The sequence below is a fragment of the Amphiprion ocellaris genome, chromosome 14 (genome assembly GCF_022539595.1).
Source record: "Amphiprion ocellaris isolate individual 3 ecotype Okinawa chromosome 14, ASM2253959v1, whole genome shotgun sequence".
Taxonomy (NCBI): Eukaryota; Metazoa; Chordata; class Actinopteri; family Pomacentridae; genus Amphiprion; species Amphiprion ocellaris.
Window position 1 is genome coordinate 3,949,348 of NC_072779.1, and position 19,800 is coordinate 3,969,147.

General features: G+C 40.6%; 1 protein-coding gene across 1 annotated transcript; it reads right to left on the reverse strand.

The window, feature by feature from the left end:
- Positions 1-58: 58 nt before the first annotated feature.
- ddx46 (DEAD (Asp-Glu-Ala-Asp) box polypeptide 46) lies at positions 59-19,782 on the reverse strand. The gene is made up of 23 exons (XM_023281383.3): positions 19,658-19,782; positions 19,276-19,443; positions 17,061-17,183; positions 16,684-16,771; positions 16,366-16,537; positions 15,882-16,120; positions 15,533-15,643; positions 15,152-15,317; positions 14,802-14,922; positions 14,210-14,385; positions 12,895-13,016; positions 11,559-11,637; positions 10,448-10,530; positions 7,822-7,986; positions 7,541-7,703; positions 7,027-7,220; positions 6,345-6,482; positions 5,780-5,929; positions 5,383-5,610; positions 3,758-3,976; positions 1,289-1,433; positions 587-660; positions 59-487 (listed from the first exon to the last, which is right to left on the reverse strand). Exons 1-23 carry the CDS (start codon positions 19,672-19,674, stop codon positions 440-442), a joined length of 3,189 nt encoding a protein of 1,062 aa, XP_023137151.1. The 5' UTR covers positions 19,675-19,782; the 3' UTR covers positions 59-439.
- Positions 19,783-19,800: the final 18 nt, after the last annotated feature.

The window sequence follows — 19,800 nt, forward strand, 5'->3', positions numbered from 1 at the left end:
GGCTACTGAATAATTAACATTAACAGTCAGTACAAACACACGGCATCACCTCTACACATTTTGATAATTCCAAACTGTTGGTTTTATTGTGAGGAAAAGTAAAAACACCTTCCACCTGAGGCTCTGCTCATGAAGACAATGGTGCTTGTACATAAATCAAAAACAGAACTGTCTCAAATATTTAAAGGCGTATTGCAGACAGCTGGACACAGACATTTTGGTATTGAGGGGGATTTTAGATGTAAAAATCACTGAAAAACACAAGCGAGGGTAAAAAGAGGAAAAATATACAAACAAAACTAGAAATTAACCTTAGAGAATTGAAGGGAACATTATTATAAAATATAGACTAAAATACTCTTCAACTACTTTGATGAAACTGTCGAGATGACGGTCTGTTGAGGGATGGAAACTCCTCCAGCGAGCCTCTGTTCCTCCTCTACAACACTTTGTAGCGGCCCTTGCTCGTCGGCTGGTAGGAGTTTTGCTAAAAAAAGAGAGAAAAAGGATCACATTAAGCGACATATTTCATTTTCATCTTTCCTTCATAACAAACACATGATATCCAGCTGCACAAGACACTTACTAATCTGATGAGCTCTTCCTTGATTAGCCGTGTAATCTCTGTTTTGGCTTTCTGCACTGCCAGTTCATTCGCACCTGGAAAAAAAACATTAAAATTCAGCGATGTGCAGTTTTATGACGCACAAGAAAACAGGACACTTCATTAGAAGTGAATTCATTTCCCTGAGGTAATTAAAAGGACGGTAAAAGAAAGAGTGGATTTCACAAGAGGTACTTAGGTCGCGACCATGACAAAAGATTTCATTTTAGCTCATTAATATGAAAATTTATGCTGCGAGGTTCTCCAAAATCCTATCAGAACATCTATCCCATATGGGGCGGCTGCATTGTGAGTATAAAGTTTCTGTTATGTGCATCTCCTGAGTTATCTTCCTCAGTAGAAACAGAGCAACACTAAGAAAACGACAGGGTGCTCTCACAATGTTTTATTGATAAATCCCATGCTAGTTCTGATCAAAACACCCCAAGAAGATCTTATTGATCAAAACATTGCAAGGAAATTATTAATAAAACATCGTGGGAGCACAGCAGTGTGTGGACGCCGTCTTTGAAGATTTCTCTCTTCTTTGGTCCGGCAAAGTTTTTTTGGACTGAGCATCCTTTGATTCTCCCAGATGAGAGGCATCGAGACAGATTCTAGCAAGAATACATTATATCCTGTTGGCAAATATTCCCAAAAATGCAGCACGTGTCTGACACCTACTCTCAATAGCCAGATAGATTTTGCGTTCTCCCTCCTTGGGCTCTTTGCCTGGAGGGAAATAGGTTCCTCTGATGGTGATGGCGGCCTCAGAGTATTCACCGATCCTCTGCAGAGCTTCTTTAGACGTCACCTTCCACCTGGCCGTCTGCAACAGAGCAGAATTAGGAACATTTTATAAGACTGAAGGCCTCTACACGCTGTGCGATTTTAACAATCTTATAAGTTCACAGCTTGCTAATCTTTAGGCACGACATGAAGTTTGCTCTGTGCAGATTGCAGGATGAAAACGCAGCTGAATCTCAGCCTACGATGTACATGAGTCAACGTGAATGCGCAACAATAAAACTTCATAAGTGTCCATCCATGAAAAATAAACAACTGAAGCATAAATGGAGCTCCTACAATCACAGGGAAACTAGAGGAACATGAACAGAGGTATCGCCCTGCTGACATTTATGTGTTTAGAGAGAAATCCCAAAAAAAGGAGAAGGAGGAGAATATGGATGCAATCGTGGCTCACAAAGAGACCAATCTGGGATGCCAATTTTGCAAAGGGAGCTACTTGTTAGCATCTACTAGCATTTTACGTTAGCATTTACTGCTAACCGTTTAAATTCCACATACTTGTTTTGATGCATTACGTCATTTCATCCTGCATTTCTATTGATTAGTTAGTTGTTGTAGGTCACAGCAGCAGTTACACTGTGAGATGATCACCCTAAATTTATCACACTGTCAGAATTTTATGGCAGCTTGTCTTTGGTCTCCAGACCATGACAACAGCTGTCCTTGAACCTGTCTCTCAGTGCGATGTACGACCACCGATTTAGAGCCACGATTATCACCACGAAAGACGTCACCACGACTCTCTCACGATTGTTGTCTTTCGTCTGGGACGGCTGAAAATCAGTGTGTAGAGGCCTTAAGACACACTTAATTTTCTCATCCACATTTTCCATCAAAGTAGAAAAAACCAAATAAACTTTGCACTCTCTGAGATATTTGATTTTCTTTAATCAATGTGGAAAAAGCACAAAGAAAGATGCTTAAATATTTGCTACCTTAAAGTCTTTTTTTGTTCTGATCCTAAATGAGCACATCGCCTTCCATCAAATTTGGGAATGTTTCAGGTATTTGTCATCAGAGATTTCTGTCTATGCCCTTCTCAAGTTTGATTCACACATGATCATTGGATCTACTCCCCATTATAGCCTGACGTGCATCTCAACAGAAAAATAACTAGACTGCAACAACTCTGACTGGTCCACTTGGTAGTAATATGGTGCATTTAGACAGCATATTGGTCTGTGAAAAGATAATGCTAAATGTAATATTTAATAAGCTCTAATTGTATCTGGCTTGTTCATAATGCAAATGCAGGAGACATTATTCTGCCACTGTGTCCTTGTCTTCACAGCTTTACCGATCCATGTATAGTTCCAAGTTTTCTCCATTTTCTGAGCTGTTTTTGTGTTTTCACAAAGAATAGGATGGATTTGACTATTTTTGCAAATCCATGACATTATAAGTCACAACTGTGTTTCCATAAAAGTATATTAAAATGCTTTTAAATGAAAAATGTCAAACTAAATACAACTCACTTAAGCTTCCTAATTTGCATCAAAACCTTTTTTTTAAAAAGCTGTTGCACAGACGGTGATATTGAAGTGACAATACTAAAGAGGCTCCCAGAAAGTGAAATAAACCCTGTCTTGTAATCTGTGGTTGAAAAAAGTAAAAGATAAAAAATAGCCAACAGACAAGTTAAATAATTTAGAACAAACAGAGGAGAAGGAGCTTTCTCATGGATGCAGTTCTTGTGAAAAACAAAGCAACACACATTCACAGCTTTTTAAAATAACTAATAGGTAGGGAACATTCTTCCACATTTAAAATTAGAAAACTGCTCCTTTATTAATGGCTTCTAAAAGTTATATAGAACAATTTAGAAAGTGACCAAACATCAGGCTAAATAGATGTTTTGCTGCCATCTCTGCAGCCTTTGTGATTTGCTAATTGTCCTGTTTTACACTGCAGTTACAACTTCAGATTCATTAATTGTTCAGCTGTACACAGGACATAGCTGTAGTGTGAACTATTAAAGGTCAGCAAGGAAAAAGATGTTCAAGATGTGTTAAGCTCCTCTACAAGCTTTGAAACAAAGATTCAAGGGCTTAACAGTAATCAGAGACAATGAAAGATAAATACTTGATGACGAAATGTAGAATTGTGCTCCACAAACAGGAAATTCTAAGTTTAAGCAAAAATATTTAATGAAAAATGCCCTGTCGATCTACTGTTTGCTCTTCATTGATCGTTCGTGGATAAGTTGCATGTCATGGAACCTTCACACTTCAGTGATGAAAACTTGGCAAAGAGAAAATCCCAAAACAAGAGCCAAAAATAAAACATGAACCAGCTGAATATTTTAGTATATTTTAGCTCAGTGCTGCGCTGTGTGCTGCTGACCTGAGGGAAGTCGTTGATCTCCAGCTCCTCTTCGTATCTCTTGACAGTCTCGGCCTGCTCAGCTGCCTGCCGCTCCTCCTCCAGCTTCTCTACAGGGGTGTAGTTGAGTTTGGCATTGATCTTCTCCGCCAGCTGTTCAGCGATGGTCTTTGCAGACACAGAGGGGGTCATGATGGTGCCGCCCCGCAGGATGGCGTTAGTGGCCTGCTGCATCACATCCTGTCAACAACACAAAGACGCTTTTTAAAAATTCTAGATTCAAGACCTTCATTTATCACAAACACAATTATACATGTTATAATGCGCAGTGAAATACATTGTGCACCTGTTCCAAACCGAAACAAAAAGAGTAAAGAATAAAAACACACAAAAGATAGAGAGATAGATAGATATAGATAGAAATTAGTAATATAAATATTAAATGAATGAAATTTGTTTCATATAAGGAATAAGAATCTTGACAACAAGTTAAACAACAAAACTATGAAACTACTTCATATGAAGCAATGAAGAAATATGAACTGAACGTCAGATGATGAACAAAGAAAGGAGGCGTTAGCTGAAGAGCTTCTGGCATTTTTACCGTCAGTAGAGAAAGATTCATGGCATTTTTGATTCAAATGACCAGCAACCAAAAACAAAATGCAAACAAACTACAAACATGCATTTGTACTGCCCAGATTAAGATGAACAACATTAAGAGTAGGTAGTGATGCTGGTGGCGCTCTGTGATAATGTTTACCATGTTAGCTTAGTAAATTAGCATGATAACATCTACTCAGAGAGCGCAGTACTCCTCCAAGGCTGTTCATTCCCCCATATGACATTGTCAGAAATGCAGCATATTTTTGTAGAAATGCAGCATTTTTTATTAGTTATTAATGATCAGAAATCCTGGCAACATAGAATGTATCCATTTAATATAGATGTACAGCACCGACAAACAAAATGACCTTACGCTCAGCACAGGTGTGTGTTATGCATGTGTATGATATGTACGGACAGAGAATCACGTGACCTAAATATGTAGCAGGCGGCAGGAATTGATGGGACTCAGAAACACCCCCACAATTTAATCAGTTGTTCCTTGTAATATTTCTGACAGATAAGTCCTGATAAGTCCTCAGCGGTGGATTTGTAGCAGGATCAAAATCCCGAGATCGTCAACAGGCAGCTGACGTAGTGTTCACTTGTTGTCATGGTTACAGTGACCCTATCTCGCAATGATACAGAAATCTTTAACAAATCTGTGGATCCAGACTATAAGCTGCATCACTGCCAAAATCTAATCACCTGGTCTTTGTGTCATTTCTGACCTTCCCTGAAAATTTCATCCAAATCTGTTTGTTCGTTTTTGAGTAATGTTGCTAACAGACAGACAAACGTACAGCAATCACCACATAACTCTGCTGCGTTCTTTTGCAGAGTAATAATTAGCACTAAACTGAAACAAGTAAAGCTGAGGCTCATGAGTTTTGCAGATATTTGATCATAAAGTCAAGCCAAAGAGTTGGATGAATTGAAAATTGAACATGAATTCTGTCTGAAAAATTCATAGATCCAGAGAGGAACATGAATGTGTGTCCCGTCGTTAACCTCGCGGTGGTACCAGAGGCTTGACCTACCTGAGCTTCGGCGCCCAGGTTCTTCTGAGCGTTGATCTTGAGCGCCAGCCTTTTAGCCATCTCCAGTTTCTGGATATTTCCAGCAGATGTTGGTCCGAGGCCGGGCAGTCCTCCGGGAGCAGCTGTCGTAGCAGTAACAGTTCCTGGTGCACCGGCAGCCGCCCCGGGAGCAGACAGATCCTTCACCCTCTTCTTAGAGTTGAACATGCTTTCGATTTGTTCCTCAATCTAAGTAGAGGAAAAGGTTCAACATGTTCAATTATTGCTAATTATGTAACTGGAATTCTGACTATAACACTAACAAATATGCTAAAATAAATATCTGATGATCCAGTAGAACATCAATGCATTAATGTAACACTGACAAATCAACAGTGAAATGAAAAGGTTTACTCACATCCAGAGCTCCGTCCTCATCGTCAGAATCCTGCAATCCGAGTGCAGCTTTCTGTAGCTTCTTCCTCTCATTGGCCAGAGCGTGTTCAGTCTCATCAAACTTGAATCCCTTTCCAGAGAAGCCACTGCTGCTTTTAATGATCTTACCCTCCTGTATACATGGAAACCAAAAACAGAAAGAGGAAAGGGGAAAAAAAAACAAACTATAGATTTAATGTTCATATTTTTAGAGCAGCTCAATATATTCTGTCATCATGTGTGTCCAGATAATTTTGGATTTCCTTGCTAAATGAGACGCCACACACTGAACTCATTTCTTAAAAAATCTATTTAATACAAAGCAAATCACTAAAGAATGAAGAGTGAAATAGAAAAAAATCAAGCTAGCACTGTGAAAGTGTGAATAAAAGCTGAACTACAGCAGGAAGATGATAATTAAGTCCTTTTTTAGCATCGTAATGCATAATGTCTGGGTGAAGACATGTTGTTAAAATTTCACAAATTCATATCCCACTGCCAGTAAGTGCTGTGGAATTATAGCGCTGCCTACTGTGCCTTTATCTCACCGCTTTCTGCTGGTCTTTGAAGGAGCCCCAGAGCTGCTCCAGTTCTGGGGGGACAGGAGAGCCTGACAGCTCCAAGGCCTTGATGATATCACCAGCGTAGCGAACCTGATCCTCTGTGATGAAGGTGTAGGCGTAGCCCTGGGAGAAGGAGCAGGATGCAGAGAACAGCACATGATTTAAGATCTTAGGGTTAGTAATAAGGACTAAAAACTCAAGGCAACTCCGGCTTTAAAAATATCCCAATCTAGCACTGCACTTCTGTAGCGTTGTTAGACTTTATGGACAGTTAGAACAAACCAGACTAATGCAGCAGAACTACAGTCTTTTCTTGACACGTTCTTCTTCGGCTAAATTACCTACAGTTGTAAACAAAAGATTGCATACACTATTAAAGACCATGTGTATCACAGCAGCTTTGAGTTTCCAATGAATCTGAAGTTTCTATGATGATAATTGGTAATGGTAATTACTTAAACACTGTGTCTTTAGGAAAAAAACAAAACAATCATGCAGTTTGGTTCTTTCTAGGGCTCGACTGACTGATCAGCCAGCCAATTAAATCGGTTGATTATAGCCCTTTTAAAATAATCGGCATCAGCTGGACTTTTGCCGGTTAAACACCAATATATTCTTAATTTCTCACAAAGCAGTAAATTTTTCCCTTCTTTCCATTCAGACGGACCTTGTTGCCGGCTCTGCCTGTGCGTCCGGCCCTGTGGACGTAATCCTCGTAGTGGTTGGGACAGCTGTAGTTGACCACCAGGATCAGCTGCTTGACGTCCAGGCCTCTGGCTGCCACGGAGGTGGCCACCATCAGACGACATGCTCCATTCTTAAAATCGTTGATGATGCTGTCTCTGTCGTACTGGTCAATTCCTGAGAGAACAGCAGGAATGAGATACGTAAAAGATCAAATATGGAGGATTACATACTAGATGTAAGTAGATGCTATGATGGTAGCTCAGACATGTCTTCTATTAAAAGTTATAACTTACAAAACAAAACAGAATGACTGTATATTCATGATAGGCTGCCAGTAACTCAAAATAAACATCACTAACATCTATGGTACTGTGTGATTTGCTGAAATTTAAGTAATAGAGTAAATGGACTAGATCATCCAAAATATATTTACTACATGCAATAGATATGTGTTCATGAAAACTGTAAAACAATGAGCGTGAACCAAGCAGTACCTCCATGTAAAGACATGCAGGGGTACGAGGCCTTCATCAGGTCTTTCAACAGTCCGTCTGCGTGCTCCTGTTTGTCCACAAAGATAATGACAGAGCCCTTCTCCTGATAGTGACCCAGGATCTCCAGCAGCTTTAGGAACTTCTTGTCCTCATCGATCACAAGCTGCAGGAAAACAAAATAGACGATGGAAAGATTTCATCTGAATCTATCTTACTGAACAAACAAACCAAATTTATTCTTAATATTTATTAGTGACAGAGATGAAATCTAGATGGTTTACCACGTGTTGCTCCACATCCGAGCAGACGACACTGCGGCCTCCCACCTGGACCTCAATGGGCTTGGACAGGATCCTGCGGGCCAACGCCTCCATGGCTCTGGGGAAGGTGGCTGAGAACATGACGGTCTGACGGTCGGGACGCACATTGTCCACAATACGCATCACCTGGTGGAGACAGGAGACACCTGAGGCTTACAGACTTTCTGTCAACTCATTCATCAATTTTTAACCTTATTTGCTTCCTAATTTCTACTGGTTTTCAACATTTGTGCCCAAACATACATTGCATAAGAGGGTTGCCAGCCTACTCTTCTTTTGCCTGTTCCAGCGAGCTTGTTTGTGCTTGTGGGTGATTCAGAGAATTAGAAACTCGCCTCTGTTTTATTTTTAAGCGAGATATATTTGATTTGAGAAACATTTAAGCATACTTGTATGTTTATTATTTTATGCACTATATATTTTTAGATATTATTACCTTAATGTGAATAGAACGTACTTGAAGGATGTTGTTACTGTATTACCCTTTGAGTACTGTATTACTCAGCTATATATACACTGCACAAAGATTTCAAGGGAGCACTTCATTCTCACGTCATTGTGTTCTCAATAAATTACGCAGTGCAGATCAATGATTGGACAGTGGAAAACAGCATTATTTACCTACTGAGGAGGGCATTCACAGCCATTCACACTTCCAACTGATCTAAACTACAAGATTTTAAACCAGCAAAATTTGTAAAAAACCTGAGCGTGATTTTCGACTCTGAGCTGAATTTTATCCCACATATTAAAAATATAACAAAAATAGGTTTTTATCATCTGAAGAACATAACCAGAGTCCGCCCGTTTCTCTCTCAGGCCAGCATGGAGGTGCTAATGCATGCTTTTATCTCTTCTCGTTTAGACTATTGTAATGCCCTGCTCTCTGGTCTTCCTAAAAAGAGTATTTTAAATCTGCAATTATTGCAAAACTCAGCCGCACGCGTGCTGACGAGGACCAGAGGGCGGGAACACATTACACCAGTTTTAAAGTCGCTGCATTGGCTCCCCGTCCGCTTCAGGATCGATTTTAAGGTTCTTTTATTAGTTTTTAAATGTCTTAACGGCCTTGCGCCTTCTTATTTATCTGATCTCCTTTTAACATATCGACCCTCGCGGATCCTGAGGTCCTCTGGCAGTGGCCTTTTATCCAGACCACAAGCCAGGACAAAAACCCACGGTGAGGCAGCATTTAGCCACTATGGCCTCCGTCTGTGGAACAACCTGCCGGAGAACCTCAGGACTGCAGAGACCGTCGATATTTTTAAAAGAAGGTTAAAGACTCACCTTTTTAATCAGGCTTTTAACTAACCTCTTAAATCTTTATGTTCTTATCATTTTGTATTTATTTTCGTATGTATTTTTACTTTTTTTAACCTTTCACCTTTTTACTTATGTTATAGGTCTTTTATTCTATCTTATAGTCTTAAATTTTTAGTTATTTAACTCCGGTGTTTCCTCAGGGGGGGTCCTCCACACTGGGGGCTGTGTCTGGTCTGCTGCTGGGGGTGCTGTCCATGGGTCCCTTCGGTCCGGCTGGTTGGGGGGGCTCCCCACCTCGGTGTGGGGGTCCCCCTGTCTGTCGGGGTCGGGGGGTCTGTGGGTCTGGGTGCCAGCGCCCCCAGTGGTCATGGCCTGCGACTCCTCCCGGTGTGGACGACCCCAATTGGAGGCGTTTTCCACAATCGTCGGTGCCATGCCATGTCTCCCTACTGTCAGTGGTGGGAGTGTGTGTCTGTGGGCGTGTGTGTGTCTGTGTATGTATGGGTGTGTGTGGACGTGTGTACGTGTGCGTGCTTCTGCAGTTGTGTGCATATATGTATATATGGAGGGAGGTAGGGAGGGACGGGTTTTCTTGTTTTTAATGTTGTAAAACACTTTGCGTTGCATTTTTAACTGTATGAAAAGTGCTATATAAATAAAGTTTGATTTGATTTGAACTGATAAACCGATGTCTCAGAATTTTAGTTGAATTAAATTTATACTGTGATGATTACGTGTTCCCTTAATTTTTTTTGAACACACAACTGTTCAAACATTTGGGGTCACTTAGAAATGTCCTTATTTTTGAAAGAAAAGCAGTTTTTTTTTTCAATGATGATAACATTAAATGAATGATAACTCCAGTCTAGACATTGTTAATGTGGTAAATGACTATTGTAGCTGGAAACAGCTGATTTTTAATGGAATATCTCCATAGGGGTACAGAGGAACATTTCCAGCAACCATCACTCCTGTGTTCTAATGCTACATTGTGTTAGCTAATGGTGTTGAAAGGCTCATGGATGATTAGAAAACCCTTGTGCAGTTATGTTAGCACATGGATAAAAGTGGGAGTTTTCATGGAAAACATGGAATTATCTGGATGACCCCAAACTTTAGAACAATAGTGTACATATACATACATACAGTATGTTTTTTTTAAAAGAGATATCATGAAGGTTCTTCTCCATGGCAACACACAAATTGGAAATGATTCCTGCTTCTATTCTGAATGCACCAAACATGCAACGGTCATAATTTAGCATTTGACAACAGTAAAGTTAGAAGCTGTGCATGTTAGGGTATAAATTTAAACGACACCCACCTGTGGCTCGAAGCCCATGTCAAACATCCTGTCTGCTTCGTCCAGCACCACATACGTAACTCTGCGCAGGTTGGTTACCCGACCTGCACATCAAGGGAGAGGAGCACGAAGAAATCTGTTAACTTTGAGAAAAGTCGAGTCCCGATAGGCATCCTGCCTTCTTTAAAACACATCAAACTAATCTAACAAACACAGAAAGCCTTTTTCAGAATAAGACTACTTGACATTACTTAACAACAAATCAAGGCATCCTAATTTCAGCACATTTCTCTAGTGGCCAGAGTGTTATTTCATTGGTGTTCTAGACTGTTCATGTCTTTGCTTGTCTCTGGTCTTGCGTACCATCTTAGGGGCATGAGGGACCTGTAAAAGTCAGAAAACAGCCTCAAGATACAATACAAGAGATGGAGCCCCATCAAGCATTATCTGACCGAGCGCCTTTTCACCTACAAGGGAAACATATTAGAGATTACCTCGCATGTGTGGAAACAACAAAAGACCTCTCCAATTAAAATAGCTGCTCAAGAAAAACTTACATTACACACAATTAAATTATCAGCAAATCTAACAGTTACTTTCAGAATATTTTAAGCAAAGGCTCAGTGCTGCACAGGGCTTTACAGAGACATGTACCCCCAAAAGAGCCCCAAATTAGAAGTCATTAGCAAGACAGACACACTAATATGGATGCATGATATGCGACAATAACTGGAAAATCTGACTGTGAGCTTTGAATATCAAGATAATACTTTCATGAAATACAATAAATTGCACATCCTGACCAACCTACAGACATGTTACAGTGTAGTTATCAAACATTATGGGTGTTTCCAGCTTGCAGACTGAGGAACCGTGGAGGCAGCACCAGGTCCACCTACCTGTACTTGACCTGATCTTCAGGAAACACATCACTGTCTTGTAGATCCCAAAAGTGGCCAAATAATGTCAACAGTTTAGTAAGTGGTACTGATTTGGTTCATTATTATGTACTTTATTATACTGTAACATTTAATCCATGCAAAGTAGTTAAAAAAAAGGCATCAAAGTGTTTATCTCTTTAAAATGTCCGATTAGAACAAAGAAGTGAGAAGGTGAAGGTGGATGGACTCACCACTGTTGGCCCCCAACATGTCGATCATTCTTCCCGGGGTGCACACGATGATCTCAGCTCCTCTCTTCAGCTCAGCAATCTACAATCCAACAACATCAATTAACTGTTCAGGGATGAGAATGACAAATGGAAAAAAAACTCGGAAAATGTCTGCCGAAGCCGCCCCCCCCCCCCCCCCCGGATGGCCATCACGGTGGGCGGCCATCACAAGCCTCGGCTCGCGACGCGTCGGCCGGCCGGCCGCTTGCCTACTCCTACCCCCCTACAATTTTCTCAACAGATTTACACGATTCACAAAAACTATACCTTCGGCGGAAAAAAAACTCGGAATTCCGCGGATCCGCGGAAAATTCTCATCCCTGACTGTTAATAAAAGAACCAAAAACCAGATGCAACACCATCATTTTCTATCTACATTAACTATTTACCATTTTCTTAAATGATAGATTCATGGTTCCATTTTAGAAACACCAAAAATAAGTAGAAAAGGTTAATGTGTTCACAAGGGCATTCATACCATAGTCACTGAAATGCCTTGAGTCGCCTAAGTGTTATGTGTTTGTTTTTGGTTCCATTGTGGGAACTTTTGAGTGAACAAAACGGCAGAAATTCTGCTCTTAAAAAGCAGACACTTGGTTAAAAAGGTGAAACATTAATGGGTCAGAAGGAAGCACTAAGAGTTCACCGGCAGCCTGGATTTGGATGTTCTAGCAGCACTCAGAACCAAAGAGATTGCAAAATATTAATCAGGAAAGTCAGTTTCAATGCCAAGAACTTATATCAGAAAACACACAAAACAACCAACTACTGAACACCAGCAAAACCAAGGAGCTGACTACTGATTTGAGATAATAGGAGGCAAAAGACATACAGCCCTGCGTCGAGGTTGAAGTAAAGTAGATATTAGTTTTAGGTTCCTGTGTATTAATATCAGAGAACTTCTCAATCACACATCTCTAACCTGATAAAGAAAGCTCAGAAACGCCTGTACTCCTTAAAGACACTTTAGAAAATTAAATCTCATCACCACCACACTTCAAGAGGGACTACATCTGTAATTTCATGATACAATCTTGTGTTGCATAACGATAATTAAACTGAATTATGAAACTTCAGCCTTATATATCTTTATTTTAAAAGGCACACCAGGCTTTTATGGTTGCCAATTATATGCATTCATTTGGTGGCAGTTAAGATGTGTCATCGCACAGATACTCTGATGTAAGCAGCAAAATACAGTATATAGAAGCTAAATCATAAGTTTCATATGCTGCTGCGGCACTACACGTACGTATCAGATTACTGTGATGATCAGACAACATAACTGCATGTTTACCTGTTCGCTGATACCTGTGCCTCCATAGACACACACCACTCTGAGACCCAGTGGTTTGGAGAACTTCTTGCACTCCTTTGTGATCTGCAGAGCCAACTCTCTGGTCGGAGTCATGATCACAGCTGTACGAGAGGCAGGAAAACAGAATGAGACAGATAAAGACTTAAACTTTTTAAAGTCTGACAGTGCATTTGCCAGAAACATTAACTGCTTTTAGTTACTCTTAAGTTTGCTTAAGGTCTCTACACACTGTGTGATTTTAACAATCTTATAAGTCCACAGCTTGCTACACTGTACGACATGAATCTAATAATCTTTGGGCACGACGTGAAGTTTGCTGTGTGCAGACTGAACGATGAAAATGCAGCTGAATCTCAGCCTACGGTGTACATGAGTCAACGTGAATGTGCAACAATAAAACTTCATAAGTATGAGTCGTCCATCCATGAAAAATAAACAACCGAAGCATAAATGGAGCTCCTACAATCACAGGGAAACTAGAGGAACATGAACGGAGCCCTCGTCCTGCTGACATTTATGTGATTGGAGAGAAATCCCAAAAAAAAGGAGGAGGAGGAGAATATGGAGGCGGTCATGGCTCGGAAAAGAGAGGCTAATTTGGGATGCCAATTTTGCAAAGGGAGCTACTTGTTAGCATCTACTAGCATTTCATGAGCCCTAGGACACGTCTAAAAGGCTTCTGCTGCCACAACTCTACCAGGCTGTCTTCTTTGTTTAAATCCCACATACTTGCTCTGACGCCTTTTACCATTGTCGTCGTTAATCATCTATTTGGGTTTAGCTCCAGTGTAGCACTGATCAATACGTCATTTCATCCTGCATTTCTATTGGTTAGTTAGTTGACGTAGGTCGCAGCAGCAGTCACACTGAGAGACGATCACCCCAAATTTATGACACTGTCAGAATTTTATGGCAGCTTGTCTTTGGTCACAAGACCATGACAGCGGCTGTCCTTGAACCTGTCTCACAGTGCAACGTAGAACCACCGATTTAGAGCCAAGACCAAAGACATCGTCACATTTCTCTCATGGTTGTTATCTTTCGTCTGGGATGGCCGAAAATTTCACAGTGTGTAGTGGCCTTTCTAAAGACTACTGATGCTGTGAAAGATGACAGCCAGTTTGTTATTATTTCAAAGTCAAAATGCGCCGTTAAATTAGCCTTCATTTGACCGACTGTTGAGTTCTGAACTACGACAACATCATTCATGTTTTCTGTTTGACTTTGGTCAACAGAAGCAGCAGACATTTGTATAAATGTTAGAGTAATCCAATAAAGGAAGTCTGTTGCTTACAGATGGGTCCCTCAGACTCCTCCAGAGGCCGCTGGTCCATGATGTGTCGGAACATGGGCAGCAGGAAAGCGATGGTTTTTCCGCTGCCGGTCTTAGCAATGCCAATGAGGTCTCTGCCTGACATGATTGCAGGGATGGCCTGAGCCTGAATGGGTGTGGGCTTCTCATAGCTGTGCCTGTGTTATAAGAAAGATATAAACCAGATGTGTTAATTTCTGCTCAAAAAATAATTAACCGTCATATGTACAGCACAAATACGATTTCTGGCTAACCAGGGAGAGGGAAAATGCTTTAAGTTTTTGACACATTTCTAAGAGCAGACTAAAAATGATATTAGAGGTTATACTAAACCATTTGCTTTAGCTATAAGTGGTGTCATAATATTTGGCTGAGTGGGACATTTGATAACAAAAGAAATGCATGTAACTATCACTCGCTGCTTGAGTCATTTACTCACAAGCTGACTACTTAACTTCAAGAATCCGATCATCTTTTTTCATTTTACATGGTCAAAAACGTTGCAAAATTACTACATTTCCCCCAAAAAGTTGCCTAATCTGTCAGATCAGCTGTAAACATCGGTCAGACTCACTTCTTCAGGGCGTTGAGGATCTTCATCGACACTCCACACTGGACCCAGGTCTTAATGGGTTTGGGACAGCCTTTCCCTTTGACTGTAATACCCTCCAGCTCCAGCCGGTATGCATTCAGCTCTAAGTTTATGAAAATAAAATAAAAAAAACAGTTGAACAGAGAGATGCAGTGAGGCAGTAACATTATTTTAAAGACAAATAACAAGAAATATATATCTGCTAAAAAACACACAGTACCTTTAAGCATAAAGTAGCATCCAGAGCACTGATAGTTTATGAATATGAGCCCCCTAAACAGCCAAAAATACCACTAGTAAGTGTAAAAGCAGCTTGTGCTTTGTTTACTGACCATCTGTAGTCATCTTGGCCAGCTCGGGCACCTCCACGTAGAAGTTCTTGCGGTAGGATTCATACTGGATCTTCCCGTGGTCAACAGGCTCCAGGATCTTCCTCTGTTTGGTCTGGAAGCCTGTCAGAGCTGTCTGCAGATCCACCTCCTCCTCCTCTGAAGAGTACTGTCAAACACAACGAACACAAACGCACCATTTCAGATAGCTAGCAGATGATCCTATAAGAAGAAAATTAATGAGAACGTGCATCTTGAATTCTTAATCTTGATTAGGATCTCTGTTTTGTTCCTAATACAACAGTAAGACTGAAATAAATTGACAAGCAGAGAATAAAAACAAAAGACTTTAGAAGTGACAAAGTAAAAAAACAAAACACACACCTCCATGGCATCCTGGTCATTCTCCATCAGCTCACCCTTCTTCTTGTGCGTGTGAGGCCCTTTTTTGGTTTTTACAACTGTCACCACTTTGGTTACCGTCATCGCTCCTTTCTGTTAAAAATGAGAAAACATGCATATCATGTAGAAACCAAACGTAAAGCGTCCACAAAGACAACATCTGATCCAATAGTAGTTGACAAAACATGATGGTAGCCAAGACTAAAAAATAAAAACTACAAAATTAGGAAAATGACAGCAAATAGTCCTGCTTTTTGATAGTTTAGAGCAAAACAAAAGCCGACACAAGGCAATATATGAGGCTTAACGTGCTGCAGTATTCTGATCTCACCTTATCGTTTCCTTTCACGCCTCCCATGTTGAACTTTTTCACCTCCTGCTTGACCTCCTCCATGTAAGCGTCCAGAGGATCCACGTCATCCTCCTCAGTCTGCTGCTCCATTGGAGTCTCCTTCTGCTCACCCTCCTCCTTCTTCTCCTCCTTGATGTCCTTGTCTTTTCTGTCCCCCTTCCCATCTCCGTCTTCATCATCGTCTCCCTCCATCACAGCTGAACCATCCTCATCGTCATCTGAAATGACGAGGTGATAAATATAACGCTAAAACGAAAGTTCATCGATTAAATATTGGTTTGTCGGGTACAAAACATTTGTTGGATCAAATTTCCCAATAAAAACAATGCTTTCACTGTTTAGAATCATTGCAGAACCAATCATAAAAGTCTACATTTATTTGTTTGATACTAAAATAAAAGAAACAACTTGTAAATGCTTAAAGTGGCATTTAAAATCAGGTTAGTTTTCAGTTCTCCCTCACCATCATCATCCTCCAGGCTCCATTTCTTGCCCTGTTTCATCTCCTCTAGTTCTTTCTTGATCTCTCCGATGTTTTCGATTGCCTTCTTCCTCTGCTCTTCCCTCCACTTCTCCACACGCTCCTTCCTCTTCCTCATCTCTTCCTCCAGCTTGTTCTGGTCAAAGTCTTGTTGCTTCAACGCAAAAGAAATATCAGACAGATTGTTTTCCTTCTGCCATGTGGTGAGGCTACTGTATTTATGACATATTTCAAACACCAATATGACTCAAAGTGCTTTACAAAAGGCATGTTAGTAAGAATGGATCATATGTGACTTACATCCTCAACCTTCTCATCTTCTTTCTCCTCTTTAGCCTTTTTCTTGTCAGATAAGGGATCGATGGTGTCTTTCTCTTTGCTCCTCGACCTGTAGGGAAGATAATATTAAAGAAAAATAAGAAAACACCAGTCAGTGGGATCTGGACATCATTTAGATCGAGCTTAGCAAGAAAAGTGACCATGATCACAAAGACATTTTAAGCAATTGGCTTAATTTTTTATCTAGTAGACTGTTTTGTTTTTTGTTTGATTAGAAGGGTGAACCACCTTTGTTGCCTTTGTGACTGTATATATTGTACCTCAGTCTACACCAGGCTGGTTTAACACACACAAATCAACACGATTTTCTGCTAATTCTTTTCTGACCAAATCCTCACTTTTCATCTGTTTTCCTGGCCTTGCTGGGGCTGCCAGATCGGGACCTCCGGGCTCGGCTCCGGCTGCCTGACCTCCTTCTGTCTCGGCTTCTGGACCTCCTCCTGTCTCTGCTCCTGGAGCGCCTGGATGGCAAAGGCAAACATATCAGATGTAAACACAACGGAAAAAAGGGAGGAAGATTTTGCAGTTCTGTCCATTTCATGTTTCCAAGTTCTCAAACTGTATGACAGATTTTTAGCACATATGATTACAATTTCAGATCATCCCAACATAAACAGCAGTTGTTTTACTAGGAATTGTGTAACAGTTAAAGCAAATTTGTTGGTCGTGAACACAGCACAGATGTGAGCACAAACAGATGTGAGCACAAACATCTGTGAGCGATCTCGGTATCACTGCATTGAGGAATTTTTGGTTGTCCTCTGAAAGAAGCTTTAGGTGATGTCAGAAGAAATTCAGGAGTGCCCAAATAATAGTAGTGATGATTGAGAGCAGTCTATAGCATCTATCAAATTTCTTACATTTTTGGAAATCCGTTTTCTTAACTGGGGTGTCATGTATTCCAGCATAACATAAATTTTTGTGATCAAATGGTCATAAAAAACAGGGAAATACATAGATAGAGTCAGTCAAAATAATGTATACACACATCAGGAAAAGAATAAATAAATATTGCATAAATATTTAATTTGGATAAGTACACCTGCAGACTTTTACCTATGGGGGACCCTAAAGGATGTTGTGTATCGCAGGAAACCGACTACATTGATGACCCTTAGACAAGAAATTGAAAATGCATGTTCAGCAATCCCATTGGACACTTTGGTCAACGTTACCCAAGCAGTAGTTTGCCGAACACATAAATGTCTGGAAGCCAATGGCCTCCACTTTGAGCACCTCTTGTAATTGTAGAGGCCAAAGGTAACTTGTATTAATCTCGTGATGTCTGAATAAATTTGGTATTCAAATATTTATACAAGTTTTCTTTTCCTGATGTGTGTAAACATTATTTTGGCTGACTCTGTATATAAAGGAAGGCAACACCGACGTATTGCTTTTACTTTACACAGACCAATCCTACTGTCATGGCTAGTAAACCTCTTAAAGGCCCCATTCTGTACCAGGAAAACCCAGCACACCTCCATGTATTATATTAATTTATGTGTTATAACTTCACATCTATGGTAAACTGTATAATCATGCAGAATAAAAAAGTAATCTGGGATACATTTTAATGTCTGTGCTGCCACTGCTTTGGAAAAAGTGTGAGGTTTGAGATCTTAAAGTGGAACAAAAAAAAGAGACTGAGACTTCCATCATGTCTGAATAAACTGGACTGGTCAGACAACATGGACCGCATCTACAGGAAAGGACCGAGTCGGCTGTACTTCCTGAGGAGACTGGGGTCCTTCAACATCTGCAAGAAACTGCTGCTGATGTTTTACCATTCTGTCATGTCCAGCGTTTTTTTATGTTGTGGTTTGTTGGAGAGGGAGCATTAAAAAGAGGGACGACTGGACAGACTGGTGAGTAGAGCTGGCTCAGTGGTGGGCTTCAGAGAAGGACCCTGGAGAAGATTCTCTCCATCCTGGACAACACCGGGACTGTGATCAGTCAGAGGAGTGTGTTCAGCTCCAGCCTGCTGTCTCTGACCTGCTCCACAAACAGGCTCAGGAAGTCTTTTGTCCCCCATCAGACTGTTCAACTCATCACTGAGTGGTCAGGGGGGCCTCAGTCTGGATCACATGAGGACTGATCCAAAGTGACTGTAAAATGTCCATGCACCTTAGGTAGTTTTACACAACTGTTTTCCTACTACCTGTCAAAGTCACTCTGAATCACTTGAACTCACAGTGCCCCGAAATGTGTAAATACTGTATTTTGACCTTTAATACATTCAATATTTCTAGAGATTTTAAAATTGGAAGTGTTTTTTTCATAGTTTTGTGCAGAAAGTTTTTTTTTTCAGATTATATACCAATCTTTAATGTTACTAACCTGCCTGTCTTGTCTGTTTGTTATTTCTGCTGTAATATGTAAGCTGCTGAACACTTGAGTTTCCCTCGGGATTAATAAAATATCTATCTATCTATCTATCTATCAAGGTGTAAATACTGCCTAACCTGAATCCACGTGTAACTGGTTTACGAATGATTGAATCAATGGAAACAGCTGTGCTATTTATCATTTAAACATACAGGATAAAATACATACCTGGCTCGTTTTCTGTCTCTGGAGCGGGACCTGCGGCGGTCTCTGCTCCGGGATCTCTCTCCTCTCCGGCTCCGGTCTCGGTCGTCTTTCTTGGAGCGTTTGTCCGGAGAGCGACTCTTAGATCGGCTACCTGACCGGCCCCGAGACGCGGAACGCTTCCTGTAATGTCTGCGCGTCAAAACAGCACAAAAACATGTTATTTGATAAACTGTGGAGGGAAAACACGTCTTATAGAAGTGTTAAAACGTTTTAATTCACATTCAACAACCATCGTGAAGTCTTCAGCTAGCATGCTAACGCTAGCCATCGGAATTAAATCAGTTTATCGATAACAGGAGTTCGTTACAATCGATTCAACAGAAGTCTGTTAACCTGGACACACCTGGACTCGCGTCCCATTGCGGCTCCACAAAATTATATCCCGTAAAAAGTCTATTTAGTTCGCAGAAAATAACGAGTTTTGCGCGTTGGACGGTTGTTTGCGTCTTTAAGCGTCATCAAATTGCGACAGTTTAAACAGGTGGC

Coding starts and splice junctions, on each gene's coding strand:
- ddx46 (XM_023281383.3), bottom strand. Junction 7,987..10,447: donor ACATGGGCTTCGAGCCACAG/GTGGGTGTCGTT, acceptor TGTCTCCACCAG/GTGATGCGTATTGTGGACAA. Junction 5,611..5,779: donor ATGAGGACGGAGCTCTGGAT/GTGAGTAAACCT, acceptor TCCTCTACTTAG/ATTGAGGAACAAATCGAAAG.